The 19,435-nt window shown below is 42.8% G+C and overlaps 1 protein-coding gene across 1 annotated transcript; it reads left to right on the plus strand.

Moving 5' to 3' along the window:
* Positions 1-2,516: 2,516 nt before the first annotated feature.
* Positions 2,517-19,210, plus strand: LOC149228088 (uncharacterized). The gene is made up of 3 exons (XM_089380673.1): positions 2,517-3,353; positions 3,864-7,490; positions 18,920-19,210. Exons 1-3 carry the CDS (start codon positions 2,517-2,519, stop codon positions 19,208-19,210), a joined length of 4,755 nt encoding a protein of 1,584 aa, XP_089236799.1.
* The last annotated feature ends 225 nt before the right edge of the window (positions 19,211-19,435 follow it).

Consider the following 19,435-nt stretch of genomic DNA (forward strand, 5'->3'; position numbering starts at 1 on the left):
TGCGATCAAAGTGAAGTCTGACTCAAATTGTGAAACTAATGCTTCACCTGTTGCTCCTCCTAATTTCTTCTTTCTAGACTTTTTGTGTGGACACTTTGTAGCATAGTGCCAAAATTCATGAAAATTGAAGAATTTTGTTTTGGACAAGTCATTCTTCTTGCCCCCTTGGCTGGAATATGGTTTGGTTTGAGATTTCTTCCCTTTTCCCTTCTTTCCCTTCCCAACAAATGCAAAGTTCTCTTTATCCTCTCCCTTGGATGAACCTCCATCTCTAGTATTTCGCCTAATTTCTTCTTGTACCAAATCAAACCATAAGTGTTCCCAATTTGGTCATGTTTCCCTTCCATTCATAGAGTCCTAGTAGTTTTGCCAAGATTTTGGAAGGCCTAGAAGAGCTAGGCTCACTAGGTCATCTTCTGCAACATTCACACCAACCCCTCAAAGCTCATCTCGAACTTGTGTAAATATGGTGAGATACCGTAGAATAATATCATTCTTCTGCATCTTAATGTTTCGAAGTTTGTCTTTCACGGCCAATTTTCTATGGTCACTACTATTTTCAAATAGCTCAGTCAATTCCTTCCACATGGAAATTGGTGTCTCTTTGCCATGGAAATTTGAGATAATGTGGTCTATCACTCCCTCCAGGATTATTCTCCTTGCCTTGGTTGTGTCTTTGTTCCATTTGGTTAGATTATGAGCATCAACTGATCTTGGTTTTGGAATGTATGTCTTGACATAATCCAACAATCCATTTTCATTAAGCACTACCTCTATGCTATCCTTCTAGGAAATGAAATTTGAGATGCCTTCCAAGGCATACTCTAATCTTAGTCCATTGAAGGCCATTCTCCCAACTCTGAGGAAATCCTGCTACACTGAAGCTACAAATTTGAACCTCCTAAGGAAAAACTTCAAAATTATTGTTCTAATGTGAATCCTTCTCTGATACCATGTATAAATTTGATAGAATTGCAACTTCTCAAGAAATTTAATCTAAAATCATGAGACACAATTCTACTCTACTAATCTGCGGAATGAAATTCACAATTTAGAACAACATGCATAAACATGCAATAAGAAAAACCACAAATAAATAGTGAGGGTAACCCAACTAGGAAAAACCCCTCAAGTTTGTTTGCATTAATCAATGAATTGAGAAACTATTACAATTGCTAGCTCCATCTTTGAGCTCAACCTGCAAAAGAATAATTGATGTCCTGCTCAATGAACAAGCTATGGCCAATACTTAGCCAAATATTTTCTTACCAAGGCCCCTATTTCCTTGCACAATTCCTAAGGAAATCAGCCCCTATTCTTTAGGAATTTCCGCCAAAATGATTGTATAATTCAAAAGGATTGATCACTGATTGCATGCAACATCTGTACAATCAACACTAGTTTACAACTGATGTTACACTATCGTGGAATATCCACCACAACTAAGAAATTTGAATTCCTTGCATGCATGAGATATTTTTAGTTGATTGATCAATTAACTGGATAATCTCTGAGTTAGATTTTTGTCCCATTGCACAACTGACCTCCAACTAGTTCTATTAACTATTAGAACTAGTTTAACTAAGTACAAATGAAGCCCCAAGGGTTAGATCAACTGGTCAAGTCCCCATTGTTAAGTACCTCGCCAATCGGGAGGTCACAAGGTCAATTATCCTCAACACCCTTAGGGTTAGGCCCTGCTAGTCTGGCCGACGAGCTTTAAAAGATCCTCTTGGGGGTTGATCTACCCAAATTTTCCTATGGGAAAAAAGAAACCAAGTACAAATGGAAATAAATTGAAATGGATAGCTATAAATTAGCAATCACACATGCATAACTGAACTCCAAGTGACAGGCGCCTTCACCGACAGTTAACATGGTTGAAGAGGATATTGTAGATTATGGGGAGGACCCCATGCCGAACCAAGAAATATGGGCACATACCATCAGTCAGCCGATGATTCCGAGGAGCGTTGCGCTTGGGTATATGACCGGCACTTCTTCACGGCCTCCGCACCAGTCGCTAAAAGGGAAAGATAAATCGCCGGTATATCCTCACCCGGACGCCGCACCACTCGAATGTCCGCCCCTTTCCCCGGCGACTCTTCAGATACTGGGTTCTTGCTTTCAAGCGTCGCCATCACTGGACGCTCCTTTTCAACAGCATTATCGGCCCCCCTTACCTCCGCCCCCGCCGCCACCCCCTCCTTCTAGCTCTCATTCCCCCTCGGTCTCATTTATGCCGCTGGGCCAACGAATGCCCCTCCCCTCCTCCAGCCCTTTACTACAGGGTACCGGCTCCACGCTCTCCTATTCGATCTGGCTGTTTCACGCCGCTGATACCAGCGCGTTCGGCGGGCTCAGCACAACATAGCTCCACGGACCCGTGTCGCAAACTTCTCAGGGAGTCCCTTTCTGGCAAGCGCTCGGAGAAGGTTACGAAAGGAAGGTGCTTACGAGCTATTGACTCTGGTTTCAGGGTTAATTTCGGGCCTGAAGCTCCGCTGCCTGATATTATGGATGCTGCTCGCAAGGTTCTGGTTGGTCGGGTTCGAGGACGCACTTATACGGCGGAGAGACTTAAGATGTGGGTAGAAGAGATATGGGGACCATTACTAAAGGAAGTACCGGAGGTCATGGTTCTTACCAGAGGATGGTTCGCCTTGCATTTCTGCTGCCCCGAGTATGCCCAGTGGATTCTTACCCAATTTTGGCATATTGAACTTATGCCTGTTATGCTCAAGCGCTGGGATCCCTTATTTGACCCTGAACGTGAACAACTGGGGGCAGGCCCCATCTGGGTGCGTCTGCCTGGCCTGCCATGGCAATTCTGGAGCCCATATGCTTTCAAACGGATTGGGGACACTCTCGGCACTTACTTGGAACATGATCGTTCATATGAGAAGACGGGCAATAGATCTATGGCTCGAATTTTGGTACACTTGGATACCAAACCTGGACTGGAGGAGAAAATCGATCTGTATCACAACCATGTCACCCGGAAGCAGATTCTGGATTACGAAGGCGTGCCTTTTCGATGTCGCAGATGCCATAAAATTGGTCATCTCTATAAGGACTGCCCATTGGTTACAGGGGTGGCAAAGGAGAATTCTAAAGGACCTAGACAGCAGCCTCCTGTAAATCAAAATGCTGAAGCCAATACCACTACTGAAGGTGGTCCGACTCAACAGGCGACTCCTATCAATAAGCCGGGCGACAGTGGAAAGAAAAAGAACTCCCGTAAATTGGCAGTGTCTTCATCAGAGCCGCCGCGCACCCGATCAAAGACTGCTGAAGCCGCTCCAAAGCCGAAGGAAACAGCATCTTCACATTCGGGTTATAATTCCATTCCTGTATGTCATCCTTTATTTTCAGAAGATTTGCATTCCATTATGCACTCTGCTTTCAGAACCTCCCTTGCTGAGAATGTCTCCCTCCCTTCCATCCTATGTCCCATCGCCCCGCCCCCCCCCCACATTCTCGACCACTCCCCCTTCCCATAACCCGGAGCCAATAGGCCCTGACTCCCCTCCCTCCCCGTTGGAATCTGGAGTGCACCATTATCTTCTGAGGTCCCGGTCTCGGCCAAAAGTCCTAGGCCTGGGGTCCTCCCCCGGTCGGCACCGCAAGCAAAAGCGTGGAAGACCATCCCTCATCTCTTCTGCTAAATTATCTGCGGTTGCAGATGTTGCATTGGGTCGTCAGTCTACTATTGAAAGGGCACTTAGAGCGAATGAGCCCCTGACCTGTGTGACCCCATGATTTGTCTCTCCTATAATTGCAGGGGATTAGCCAACCCTAAAAAACGTTTGGCTCTTAAGCGGCTTATACTTGAATCCCGATGTGATATTATTCTCCTTCAGGAAACCCTATGCTCTACTGAACTGGCTGTCAATTGTCTACTTGCTATGCTCCCTGGTTGGGTCTTACATGGGCTGGACGCCAGTGGCAGATCTGGTGGTCTACTCATTGGCATTAATCCTAGGATACATAGACCTCTTTCGGCCTGGGGAGGTAGCAGCTTCCTTGGTATGGACATCATTATGGGAGAACTGGGCTCCCCTATTAGAATCATCAATATTTATGGGCCCAACCAGAACAGGCTCACCTACTGGCAAAAATTCCTATCAGAGGATCATATTACTCAGAATACTATCATTGGGGGTGATTTTAACTTCTCGCTGGGACCTGGTGAGACATGGGGCCATTCGACGCAGGGTGATCCTATTGCGGAACAAATGTCCATGCTACTTGATGCTCATCACCTTGTGGACATCCCCATGAACAAGAAGCTCCCTACCTGGCACAATCAGCGAACTGGAGAGGCTGCTCTTGGAAGGAGACTGGACAGATTTATGATGCATGAGGCCTTGATTCAGATGTTTCCTTTATACAGACAATGGGTCAGCAATGGGGGCCTCTCTGATCATCATCCCATCCTCCTACAGATAAGTGGCAACACACAAAAGCCGCGTTCCCCCTATAAATTTTTTGCTGGTCATCTACAAGACCCAGATTACATAAAGATGGTCTCGGACTTCTGGGCATCACAACCCCCGTTGAGAGATAGGAGGAAAGCTTCGGACTTCTGTGACAGGCTTAAGAAGCTCAAAAAATTGTCTGAATCCTGGGCTAAATTGAAACGAAGCAGAGATGATCAGATTCTGAAGGACAAGGAAGATAGAATAGCCCAATTGACTGATGAAAGGGGAGCCGGTTATCAATCTGATGCTGCAAAATCTGAACTCTGCCAACTGATTGAGCAAAAAATGAAGATCTTGAATGAGCGGGAGGAACTCTGGCGTCTAAAGAGCCGGGCCATTTGGCTCAAAGCAGGGGACAGCAATACAAAATATTTTCACAACATAGCTAATGGCAGAAAAGCTTCTAACACCATTTGGCAGCTTCCAATGGAACCTGATGGATGGGCGACCACACATCAACAGCTGGCTAGACTGGGAATTACACACTTCAAGGGTCTTTATACGGCCCCAAATATTGTAAACCTTCCAGAGATCATCAGACTTGCAGGAAAGTTCCCGAGATTTGTTGGGCCAGAGGACATTGATGATCTTTGCCAACCGGTCAGTGATCAAGAGTTAGAAAGTACTCTTAAATGGTTTAAGAAGGATAAGAGTCCGGGACCGGATGGATGGCCAGTGGAGTTCTATCTGGCATTTTATGAACTGATGAAGGATGACCTTTTGGCGGTGGTGGAGGAAAGCAGGATCACGGGACACATCCATCCACCGATGAACCAGACCTTTATAGCCTTGATTCCTAAATCCGATGACCCCTCATCCTTCAATGACTTTCGCCCTATATCCCTCTGTAACTGTCTCTATAAAATTATAGCCAAAATCATTGCTAACCGCATTAAGCCTGTCCTATCCTCGCATATCTCGGCTGAACAATTTGCTTTCCTCCGGAACCGTCATATACAAGAGGCTATAGGCACTGCCCAAGAAGCCTTACATTCCATAAAGCTGAAGAATCTGAAAGGCATATCTTTAAAAATCGACCTTGCCAAGGCCTTTGATAAAGTAAATTGGCTATACCTGAAGATGATCCTTACTCACTTGGGATTTCCTCATATTCTCATTAACTGGATTATGGGCTGTGTTACTTCGGTTTCTTTTGCTATACTAATCAATGGAGCAGCCTCAGAACGCTTCAATATCTCCAGGGGGATTAGGCAAGGATGTCCTCTATCCCCACTACTCTTCCTCATTGTTATGGAAGGACTGAGCAGGCTTATAGCGGAAGCAAGAAGGACTGGTGATATCAGTGGCCTCAAAATTACGGAACAGTTTGCCCTGACCCACTTATTGTTTGTGGATGATATTTTAATTTTCCTTAATGGAAGTGTCCGAGACATTATTGCCCTAAATGATGTCCTGCTCCTTTTTTGTAAAGCCACGGGCATGGAAATAAATAAGCAAAAGTCCACCAGGTCCTTGATGCATTGCTCTCAGCAGGAAGCACAGTTGGCTGGTCAGTTTTTTCCCTTCATGGAATGCCAGTTGATGGATGGCATCAAATATCTTGGATTCAGATTAAGGCCGGATGGATATAAAGTGACACACTGGACTTGGCTTATAAATAAAATTGAAAAAAGGATCACTGGATGGCAGCACCGCCTACTGTCAAAAGCTGGTCGACTTCTACTGATCAAGACCGTCCTTGAGGCCACTCCTGTATATTGGATGTCACTGACTTGGATCCCAAAAGGCATCTTAAATAAGATTCAGCAAATATGTACCCGCTTCCTTTGGAATGGCAACAAAAAGGGGAGGATCTTTGCATGGACCAGATGGTCCCTCATTGCTATGCCAAAACAATGGGGAGGTTGGGGTATAAAGTCCCTTCCTGAATTTGCTCAAGCTCTTACTGCAAAGCAGGGTTGGTCTCTCACCAAGATGGACAGTTTATGGGCTCATGTTGTTCATCATAAATACATTTGGCCCTCCAGTATCACGGAATGGCTTCGCAGACCTTCTTGGAATCATCAAGGTATATCTGCTATCTGGCGAGCCACACTTAAAGCTATGCCACTGATTAGAGATAATCTTCTTTGGAGGGTGGGTAATGGTGCTCAGGTTCGCATTGGTCTTGACCCCTGGCCCGGATCGGGGAACGCTCATATTCTGCCGGAAGGACTGATTCAACATCTCAATAACAGGGGCATCAAATATTTGGCACAGATTGGGGATCCTGAGCGATCTACTATATTTTCACAAGCATGGATCAGGGATGGGCATTGGCACTTACCGGAGGAATGGACAGACCAGTGGCATGGATATATTCGGGCTCTTACTGAATCGCACATCAAGTTACAGGAGGCAGAAGATCAACTTATTTGGGCCCCTGCCAAAACAGGGACATATTCACCAAAGCTGGGCTACATTAGGCTTGTCGATGCTAAGCAACCTGACAATCTAAAAAACTGGTGGAAAGTTGTTTGGCAACTCCAAGCTCCGCCTAGATGCAGACTACTTATGTGGAACATAATTGCAGATAAGCTACCTACGGGCGATACCCTTAAAAAGCGGGCAATATCAGGACCTTCTTGGTGCGTTCTCTGCCACAAAGAAGAGGAATCGACGCCTCATCTCTTCCTCCACTGTGAGACTACAAAGATGATCTGGCAACAGGTTTCGCAGGCTCTTAACATCAGCACTGTATGGCATGGTGAGGATATACCAACTGCATGGACGCACTGGTGGGCTGCGGTTGCCTCCGAAAAGGCCTTAAACCTTCCTGCAGTGGTTTCGAGTCACATATGGCAACAACGGAATGCTATCATTTTTGAGAATCGCAGAGGCAACTGCCAGCTCCTCTCGGCATCTATATGTGCTGCATTCATTGAAATTCCCTTCGAGCACAAATCCTCCTGCCCAAGAATTATACAGCCTGAACATATAAACAAGGATATGCCTTGGGCCTACTTCGATGGGGCTGCCCCGCTACAAGGATGTGGAGGGGGGATTGTTTTATACTTATCTGATACACATTATTATCATCTGAGACTGGGACTGGGGACTGGCTCAAACAATTTTGCTGAGCTTATCTCCTTGAGACATCTCCTCTATTTTGCTCTTACTAAACATTGCAGACAAATACAAATCTTTGGGGATTCAAAGATAGTGATTGATTGGGCAAACAATAAAACTTTTTGTCATGCATATTCTTTGAAGCATATCTTGGAAGAAATTGTTTTTCTAAAAACACATTTTGACCAGATCACTGTTTCTCATATCTACAGGGAAAGAAATGCGATTGCTGACCAGCTATCGAAAGAAGCGGCGGATCGCCCTCTAGGAGACTGGCTGATCGAAGAGTTCACACCAGAAGGGACGCACAGATACTATCACCGCCCTTACATTGACGGCCAGATGATGGGGGATCCCCCCCCTCCCTAGTTTTTTTGCTGATCCATGGTTTCACATTTTTTGTATATATCAGTATAGTCATATCCGGGTTATCTACTATACATGTGGATGTAAATACATCATTACTGTATATTTTTGTGATCGTTATGGGGTTTTTTGGGATACTATCCATACTATTGGTGGCATACAACTCCTGTATACACCTAAGGACATTTTAGATGACACTGTTATAGCTCATTTTGTATCGTGGTTCATACCACACTACAGCATATGCCTCGGCATCTACAACATGTAATATCTATTATTATCTTTTTAATAGAAATTACGAACTCTATTTTCCTCGGAAAAAAAAAACTGAACTCCAAGCCATGTAACTCGAATTTACTGAGTTAACTGAGTGACAAGAGCCATGTCACCTTAGTTAACTACCTCCAAGTTGTTCCCTAATGTGGAAATTTTGAATTTTCTCAATTTGACAAAGGCTAAGCCAAATTTAGCTTTTCTTGCTACACTTCTCAACAGTAAAAGAGTCTGATGTCTACTCTAGAGGCATTTAAGCCGAAAATGTTGGGTTGTGTTATTCTTTCCACGACTAGCCCACGTAGTGAACCGGGGGGTTAGAGGGGGGGCAGAGCCCCCCCTTCGTTGTGTGGGGGGGTCACAAGGGGGGCGGAAGCCCCCCCTGTTAGGGGAGTTTCAGGGGGGCGGGTAGCCCCCCTCTACGAGGTCCAGGGCAGTGCCCCGTGAAGTTTTTTTTGGACCCTATATTAGGTTGGGCGGACCTACCTATGGTTTTGTGCATGATTTTCGCACATGATTTTGGATGCGATGGTTTTCGGTCCATGGTATTGGATGCTTCAGCATGTATAAATATGTATTGTAACATTGAAAGGAACATAATGAAAAATCAAGCTGGTAGTCATGGTTTTGGGATCCAGGGGAAAATCTCTGTGTATATGTGTTTTATGTGTTATGCTCTTGCAATGTTATTTTTCTGTGTTCTTAGAATTTGTATGCAGATAATTTTTGTACGAGATTAAAACCTACAGAAAAACCATCAAAAATCAAAGGGGAAAGTACCTAGGCACTAACACATTTGAAATGTGATGCTATGACCATGAATATGAGAAGAGAGCAGGGGACTTCGAGCCACTGCTTGGGAAAAGGTGAGGAGGAATGGTGTTAGGCACACAAGGACACAAGGGATAAACTTAATTTGGGCAGAACAGAGCTCTGAATGCATAGTTATAAGATACGAAGTAATGGAAGTGAGGAGAGAAAGGGTTTATGAAGGTCACAAAAGGCATCATAGGCCTAAGAGGAATACGCAGATTTGGGGCTCTAAGGAGGAGGACACTTTTCAATTCACAAGAAACAATGATTGCAGAGGAAGGGGAAACATTACTTACCAGGATAGGTTGCGGGTCACCATCGGTCACTGGAGAGAAATAAAATGCATGTCCTTGTAGGAGGATGAATGAAATGAAAATGGGTGACAATTTTCATAAAAGGAGGCACATGTGTGAGGTGTGGTCGCAACATTAATTGATGCTAAGAACATGTCCCATGTGACTAGTTGGGGAAGAAGGTAGCAAGTCGCATAAGTAGTGTGGGGTCGCATGGGGAATGTAGTTTCAAAATGTGACCATGCAACTTGTAGGGTCGCAAGGTAAGAAAGCATGAAGGCTTGCTCACATTCGACTTGAGTAGGAAGGGGGTCGCAAAGTAAAATCACATGGAGGCCAAGGTCAGATGCGACTTGTACAAAAGGAGGTCGCATAATCGCAACTCAAAAGAATAGTGAAATCTCACTAGAGGTATAAAGTATGGGCATGTGACTTTATCAATATGGCCACAGATAGGTCACAAGTCACGCATTCAACACTCAATCTTCAATCTCCAAGTGTGAATAGTGACCTAGAGGAAAAACTTAGGTTTTAAACCTCTAGAGCTTGTTAAGTCCAAAGGAAACCCTAGACATGTAAAGAGTGAGGGGGGACCCTAGCATACCAAAGGCATAAGGTGGCTGCAAATTTAACATGGGGGGTCTCCAAAGTTTGAAAGGGGATAAATTTTGTGGCTATTATAGCAGCTACAACACAAGGAATTCTTCATAATAATTGTATTGTATATTCGAAATTTTGAAATTTTTTGAGACTCGAAATAATTTATATTTTAAATATTATCTTAATTATAAGGAATTATTAAAATATATATTTAAATAAATAAACAATAAAATTCAAATCATATGATAATATTAATAATTTAATTTTAATGTTTTTTTAGGTAAATATTTTATTATCTTCAAAATAAGAGTGTACATGAAATTACAAAAAAAATTAGGTCGGTTGATCACTGGGAAGACCAAACCATAACCAAAAATTTGGTCTTTGTAGAGAGGCATATGTTATCAAAGTACTCAGGAGTTTAAAATTAACCATACAAAAATTGAAAACGAGGCCTCTTTGGCCTTGCAAATAATTAGAGAAAACAAGAAATGATGAAACCCTGAACATAACAAGAGACTAGGTGGAGGGTTATGAATCAATGGCTGCAACCTGTATAGGATCCTTATTATCCACTGAGGTGCCTTTAGCAGGGGGAGGGATACCAAAGTGCTACTCTATTCACTCTTACCGCTAATCCAAGTCCTTCATGTGGTGATGCAAATGTTTCATGGAGTCGAGGAGATTTTCCCAATGATCATACATGTCCAAAAGGACCATGCCTATAAGGAATTTCATATGCCAATATAAATAAACCGTGTGCATGTATTGGTTGAAGTGTCCATGTGTATGCTCAATGTCTGGCACTTGATCTTCCAACTTGACTAGAACCTTTGTGTCCAAGAGGTGATTCCTTTGAGAGATTTTTTCTTTCTCTGCATGGGTGAACTCATCCCGGATAGGGCCTAGGGTAATATCTTGGAACCAAGTGATGGTTTCCTCCAACAATGGTGTATGTGTGTTACCTCAACTAGCTCGTTCTTGGTAATATGTCACTCCCCATCATACATGGGCTTGCTAACGGGGCACGATGGGGTCACAAAGAAGGAAAATGAGACAAATTTCCAAAAGAGGGATGTTAGAGGGTTGCTCGAGATCCACACATAGGATAATCATGGGAGAGTGATACAACATTAAAAATGTCCATGACAAGAGGGAAAGGCATGTGCTAACGGAGGATAAATAAGGGGAGTTGGCGTGGAAAAGATCTGGGAGGTAGACTCATTACTAGAGAAGGCGAGTTTTGAGGGAAAGTGGGAGGCCCATAGAGGTGCAACATTTAGAAGCCACTTGGGCACTAACATTGGGAAATGAGAAGGATAAGTAGACAAAACCAAGACATAATGCAGGAAAACAAAAAAAAGAACCGTGGAAGAAGAGGTGAGACCACGAGTAGAGAGGACGCTCCTGAATGAGTGCAATCCAATTCCACAACTAAGAAATAAATTGTCTAGTGGAAAGAGTTATCATGAACATAGATGTAATGAAAACTAAGCAAGAAAGTCATGAAATACCTTATGGACATGTAAAGAAAAAGTGACTTCATGGTGAAACCAAGCTCTTAAGTGGTCCGGTGGCAGTCTCTTCAGAGCTGCAATCCAAATTATCAAGGTGAGAGCGTTCCTTTGGAGATATGCCGAAAGTTGCAGGTCTGTGCCAGGTCAGGTCTCAAAAAGATGGGTCGCCAAAGAAGCCTAATAATATTTAATGAGATTCGAAGCCTACTTGTGGAAAAATACCTCTAAGAGTCTACGTCAATACAACTATGAATTTCTGAACCAAAATATGAATTGCCATACTTGATTTTAGTTTGGATTGATGCTCCACACGAGAGAAGCTCTGGTGTACATTCTCGAGAGGAAGTTGGCAGTAAAGGTATATTAGACCAGTGTTTGGAGTACAAAGGAGTTTAATCACCATGGTAAATGCTTTCAAGTGGAATCACCTCGAATTCATTCAAACCATTAACAACTCTACGGGGGCATTCTACCATGTCCCCCAGTCTCTTGGCCAGGTGGGATGGTGTAAAACCCCCTCTTTTTCGCTCGATAAGAATCCCATATGGGAAATTTAATTTTAAGGTTATAATTAGGTTAAATAGAAATATTTAACATATTTTAACGATTCTAAATTTTGGTTTCTTTGAGATAAATCAAACCCAGGGAATTCATAAGTGTTGTACTACTCCACACTTGACTTTAAAAGTGTTTAATTCCTTCTATGTGCCACCCAAATTAGTGAAAGATCCAACAATATAATTTATGGCGAGATAGTAATTTTTCATTTTTAAATTGCATTTTTAAATGCACAATGAATTCAACACATTGTAAAATCCTAAATCAGTCTAGATTATATAAATTCAGAACTTAAATTTGTGATTTCAATAAATTTGCCATTTTTCCAAATTAAATTTATAAGATAAGTGCTCTAACTTCACATATCAAAGATTATTGCATCCATAATAAAATCCACCCTTTCAAAATTCATCTCTCCAGAACAATTTGGGTTCTTGGAAAATCAATAGGCCCAGGATATGGTGGCCATTGCGCAGGAGTGCATTCATTCCATCAAGGCAAAGAAAAACAAATGCATTATTATTTAAGCTAAACTTAATAAAGGCATATGACTGCGTAGATTGGGTGTATCTGAGAATGGTACTTCATAAAATTGATCTATCATATATGGTCATTAAGTGGATAATAACATGTGTCTCTTCTGTAAAATTTGATGTATTAATTAATGGGGTTCCATCTTGTTTCTTTAATGCATCTCAGGGTCTCAGGTAGGGATATTATCTATCCCCATTATTATTTCTACCATCAACAGTTTGGGTTGAAAAATTAAAAAGGCGCAATATTGTGGTCTATTTGTGGGGTTTGGGATCACCAAGAACATTTCTATAACACACATTATTTTCGAGGATGATGTACTAATCATGGGTGAGGCATCATGTATTGAATTTCATACTATCCATCATATTATATCCACTTTTGGAGATGCATCGGGTCTATTTCCGAGTAAGTCAAAATCTTTATTGATTGCAAATTCCATAACATATGTCACTGCTCTTTAGATTACGAAATTATTTGAGGTGGAGGTTGATGGGATAGATAGCGGTTTCAAATATTTGGGTTTCAATATTAAGCCCAATAATTATGGTATAAGAGACTGGAATTGGTTGATGGAAAAATTTGAATCAAAGTTATCTTTGTGATCTCGTAAGTGGATCTTGATGGGTAGTAAGTTGGTGCCTATTCAGTAGGTTCTAAAAAGCATTTTGGTATACTAAATGCATCTATATTTGCTACCAAAATATATCATTCAACGAATTAATGCATATATCTCCCATTTTTTATGAGTTGGGTCTACAATTGTAAAAAAAAATCATTGGTTCATTTGGAGGTGATCACAAGGGATTAGGCAGATGGTGGCTAGGGACTAAAAAATATATAAAAATTCTGTTGGGATTTGCTGGTGAAAATTTTATGGTACAATTTACATGTTTATGACATTTGGCATGGGATTATAAGAAAAAATATATAAAGTATTTTCCACTCAGGATATGGTTAAAGGATGTGATTAGTAGTCCTTCCTCTACTTCATACATATGGAAAAGTTTCATGAAAATAAAACATTTGTTAATTGCAAACTTACATTAGGAGATAGGCTCTAATACCTTGGTTGAAATTGGTTTGGACCCCATTAGGGGTTTTACTTGGGATCGTAGTATGCTAGCACAACTCATCAAGTATTTCCATAACCTTGTGTTGTAGTGGCTACAACCACCCTCCAAAATGTTGACTTAGCTTCGTTTTGGAGCCTCCCTACCAACCATCCTTAGTAGCATGTCTTGCACTGTCAAGTACATAGGCTTCATTTTTTTTTCAGTTGTTTTCCATCTTATGCATGTCAGTTTGCTTCACTCCCTTCACAGGATTCCATTCCAAACCTAAGCTATTTGTTGGCTGAGAAGCTCCCTCAAAAAATTTCGCAATTTTGGAGGGGAACTAGCCTTCCGTTCAGAAATTGCGCAAATCTGTTGGGTAGCCTGCTGAGCTCCAAAATTGTGCAGAACAGTCAGACAAACTTCCTTAAGAAAACTACGCAATCTAGCCTGGCACTACAGTTCAACCCAGAAATTGCGCAATTCTGGGAAGCAGTCACCTGCTGACCCCAGAAATTGCACAATCCCTTAGTGAAATCCAACCCAACTCAGCCCAAAAACTTGTGCAAATCCCTCTCCCAGTCTTGCAGGTTGTTGGATATGCCTTTAGGTTGACCAGTTCCACCCAGGACCCAGCAAATTTGATTTGCATGCATGGGCTACTTTTCTCGAAATAGAAAAAAGCAACATGCAAAAAGCATCCCTAGATTTTAGGGATTTATTTTTAGCAGCTGGAGGTTACATGCAAAGATCGTTTTAGAAACTTCCCTCCAAGTGTCGTTTTTTCCTAGATTTGTAGCATGCGTTTCATGAACCCCAAACTTATTTATTCGATGCTACAGAGCTCATTCTTCACATCGATCTTGGAGCTATGACATCCAACAACACATCTAGGAGTCTTCGGCACATCCAGCTCAGCTATTTTGGGGTAAGTCCACATTACTTGTCTTTTACAACATTTTTGTCGCTTTTTGTGTTATGGCTTATGTGAGTGTTGTCTGCTTGATTTCTGTGAATGTTATTTGTCATTTGCATGCATGTTAGCCTGTATAAGCACCGTTTTAGTTTTCATTTGCATCTCACTGTTGTCGCATGCATGACATTGTTTTTGCACTAATGGTCACCGATGTGGCGACCCGTTTCACACACATGCATGTTTTCCCATTTTCTGAATCTTGCATTTGTTGTTTGCATGCATGATCATTCACTCTTGCCTACACTCAGTTTCTCCATGCATTCAGATCTTCATATGTTTTCGGTCGTCCGTTAGTGGGTGTGGGCAACCTTGGCCCGGGCCTTGCCTTGCCCGGACAACATTGCGCATTTCTGAGAGGGAAGGCTCTGCCATACTCCCATAAAATGTGAAAAATTGGCCAAGCACTATCCTCCAAGCTTGCTTTGCGCAATTCTGAGACGTAGTGCTCTGCTAGCCTAGAATATTGCATAATGCAGTCCCTGGGCCTTCATGCTTTGCTGACTGAAATTGCACATTGTGCAATCTCAGCACCCAACATGTCAGCTTGGATTACACATTACGCAATTCCAGTAGCCAACCAGCCTCCCGACAGTCCGGACTGCCTTTTGCACAGTTCCGGTAGTGAATCTCCCGACCTCCCGGTGAAAATTGTGCAATCCTTGCCATCAGTCTCCTGGGTATGTTGCATGTCAGTCCTCAAGTTTTCTTTAGTTTTAATTGGCATATTGCTTGCCATGCATGTCATAGTCTCTCTAGGTATAGCAGGTGTTCGTCTATCTCTCAGTAGTTCAGGTTCAATGGCCTCCAAGAGAGCAGGGTCAAAGGACACCGACGGAAGCACAACTAGAGATGCAGTTGAGCGAGTGTCTATGAGTTTGCTGATTTACGAAGACACCAAGATGATCATATACAAAGACATCAAGTTGAAATGGCAGGATATCAATGATATGTTCTTAGGCACATTTGAGGAAGACCTTGAAGACCACAGGGTCTATGTGAACAATCACAAGTTCGGCTTATACCAGATTGCATACAGGTATGCCGCGTTTTCATGCATAGACACGATACATTGGATCGTCTCGCTCACTGATCCTGAGACAATGGTGTTAAGCAGTGTCAGTGGGACAGAGATAGCTATCTTCAAGGCATAGGACTATCAACAGATGTACCACTTGTCGAAGCCAGTGATCATAATGGAAACACCCTTCAGCATACCCAGCAGTAGTGCAAACTCCAGAGATATCTTGAAGAGCTGGGTGAAGGAGCCAACCAAATTCAGGATGACACCCAACCGGATTTACAAGATGAAGATATTGTGGAAGGCATATTAGTACTTGTTCATCTTTGCATGACATTTGTATGGCCAAGAGAGCACGGAGATCTTCCCATAGATGTGGGTGATCACATTGGACCAATTGGTCAATGAAGGAAAATCGTGCAACTGGTCCAACATGTTAGCTCATAGGCTGAAGGAATAGGTGACAAGAGCTCAACAGCCACCCAAATGTCGGCAAGCAAAGATCCACATGTCTGCATACATCTTGGATACAATCTGTTCCCATCGGAAGTTCCCATGCTTGAAGTGGCCATGGACATCAATGGAAACCTTTGTACATACTTATTGCAAACTGTTTTCTGAATGTAGCTTTTGTGGAGTCATCACACAGTTGTCAGACCATTTTGTCACCTAGGAGTACAAGATTATATTTGAGCAGGATCCACCTTGCATGTCAAAGGCAGCAATGGAGGCATTGATCGACATAACAGATTGGTATGCCTCACCTTTTGGCACCTTCATATGGATGTAAAACATAGAGAAGCCTCCACATGTTTTACCAAAGTTTTCCATGGACAAGCTCGTCATGCAAGAAGTGTCGTACCACATCTCGACAGGATTTTCAGCTAGACTGCATCGGAAGAATAAGGCACCCTAGACCACTCTTCCATTGCGGATTATGTTGTACAAGATACGAAATCTCAAGCATGGTGATGCTGAGACAGAAGAGTTCAAAAGATTTACTTTAGGCACCAGAAGATTCAATTGTATGACCTGCATTGCTTTGTAAAGGATCACTATGTGAGAGTGAAATTCCCTTGGATCCATGAGGCGTTTCATTGGGCTGAGGAAGACCCACGGAGATATTGTCAAAGCTTCTCCAAGACAAATGAACTGGTTGACATTGTTGTGGAATGGTTAGTGAAGCAACGTGAAGCAGCATCTAGGAGAGCACCATCATCAGCAGTAGCAGAGGGTGACATACCTGTGTGTGACAAAGGCAAGAGAAATATTGTCGACAATGCAGAGGCAGAACAAACTTGCAAGTTTAAAGTAGACCTACTTGTGGAGAAAGCAACACTGGAGATAGAGGCGAAGAGGAGACAACGCGACAAGAGCAATGCGCAAAAGCAGAGAGATAAATAGAGGATGGAGGAAACAGTGAAGGAGTTGAAATATTTGAATCAACAACTTCGGGAAGAACAAGATATATGCAAACGGGAGAAGGAAGCATAGCAAGGATAGACACAGCATGGAGTGAAACATGCACAAATAGATGAAACTACGCCCATATAGGTTTTAGACTCATCCAAGCAACTGGCACAAAGCAAACAAGGTGAGCAGTCCTGCTCCTGCGATTGATCACTCTGTCTGCTCACCTACCCTCATGACTCTTCAACTACTCTATGACTGTTCCCTGCAAGAGTCACCTACCTTTTGTGAACTCTTGCAGCTCATCACTGTATGGTTGGAACTTTCACATTATAATATAACAGAGCCAGCACGTTTCATGCATATGTTGTTATTGTATTTCAGTTAACTTGGTTACTCTAATGATATATGTATTTGTTTTCTTACGCATGTATGTATAGACTCTTTCTATATATGTATGTATGAATCTTACTGAGATGTGTTGTTGGTTTAACCATCACTTTGGATTGTTGGTTCACCTTCCTTCCAGTTTGTGATGCATCTTTTCTCATGTGTTCCCTTCCAAGCTGCGTGTTTACACAGGTTTCCAAGGGGCGCACTCATTCCACCTTCCATGTGTTAGAACCATTCATGCACCTTCCTTGGCTTGTTGCGCATGTCACACCCTTGCTACCAATAAGGACATCTTACTTACCTTTGCACGCAACCGTAGTCAAGGCGATACCATATGACCCACTATTGGGACTCCTACACCAAACAACCTAAGGTCTAGTTGGGACTTCTTACCGGGGAGACCCCCTGACATGTTGGCGGGTCCAACACTGTCAACATTTCTGGCATGAGAAGGAGGGACAAATGACAAGTTGTTTCCTCCCATCCTATTTTGAATCTTCACACATCTATCATGGATACTATAAAACTCATCCCTTCGTGATTCTTTTCGCATGCCAAACCTCTCGACATCACAAGGGAGTTTTGTGATCCCTTGTTAGAATTCATGTATGATGTTGAAGGTGAAGTGGCCTGGCCTGTGTAGTTACTATTATCACCCCAAGAAACTCTCCTAGGTTGTATATCAGAGATGCTTGTGAACGTTACAAACTCAACAATAAGTTGGATAAATGGTGGATGAATGAAAGAAATGCTGCATATTCAAGCTAGATAACCACTTCTGCTATGCTTAACCCCAGACATGGGTGAACACCCCAGACTACAAGGCTTTAGACCACCAATTACTCACAGTTTAAGGAAAATGTGATGATGGAGAATACTAATCACACCAGCAGATGCACAGGACCCTGTGATGGCCAGCTGAAACCAGCTAAAAGGTTTGTATATCTATTTCCTAATGCACAGACATGATGACAGCTCTCTGGCATTAAAACAATAGAAACCTACATACAGATTCAATGAAACTAACTAGATTCTAACACAGAGATGGGATGACAGCCCCTCTAATGCTAAACATCAGCAGCACATGAATAAATGCATAACAGGCATAGCCTAGAGCAAAGAAAAAGAAGTGAAAGTGAGCAATTAACAGCAAAAGAAGCTTGCATTAGCTGGAAATGAAGACCAGAAGCTGCAGGTGTCACAATAGTTGCAGTATCCAAAAGTTGAAGTTTACATCAATAACATTCATCAACCTCATTACCTCTTTTTTCTGGGTATATATGGAGGTTGACTACAAAATTTCTCTACAAACCCATGTGTGGGGGGGTCATAACTGACCACCAACTGCATTTACAATTAGATATGGTCTTTGATGCAATTTGATTGTTTTAATGGACAAAATGACATTTACTGGTACTTTGATTTCCTTCCTGAACAGGTGAAGTATTATTTGAATGAATTACAATAACTGCTGCAGTCATTGAACTGCTCGAGGATCGTCCTTCTCATCCTTAGCCATGTTGTTCTTTGAATGTGGTAGCTGAAATATTAACTGTGTAGAGTATTGAACATGGGCTCCTTTCTCCTTCGGGTGTGCAGGACTGCCCAAAACACAAAAATTGCATTGAACACGAACAGGAGCCGAGAAAGAGCGCTAGCCGTTGGATGGCTCAGTTGGACGGCCGAGATCTGATGGCGGGAGGCGATGGAAGACACAGAGGCGCAGTTGATTATAGGCCGTTGGATCTGGAAAATCGGACGGTGGGGATTGGATCTGAGGGGCTATCGGGAGCAAATGGGAATGGAGGGACATGGGCCGTCAGATCGCGGGATGGACGATTGGACGGCTGACAAGCAGCAGAGATGATCATGGGTTAACGAGCAGGGAGCTGTACAGGAAGGGCGGTAAGCAGTTTCCCCGCACCGCTCTTCGGGAGTAGGCGGTTTACTTACATGATGGCGCGATCCAGTGAAATAGCACCGCGTGGCAGGTAGGTCCGGCGGGAAACTACCTTCCCCGCGGGCTATCGCATGCACGGCTTGCGGGGAGAGGGCTAGCGAACACCGTCGGATGAT

This window comes from Pinus tabuliformis, chromosome J (assembly GCF_031772625.1).
Source record: "Pinus tabuliformis cultivar Carrire ecotype Pingquan chromosome J, CPIR1, whole genome shotgun sequence".
Taxonomy (NCBI): domain Eukaryota; kingdom Viridiplantae; phylum Streptophyta; class Pinopsida; order Pinales; family Pinaceae; genus Pinus; species Pinus tabuliformis.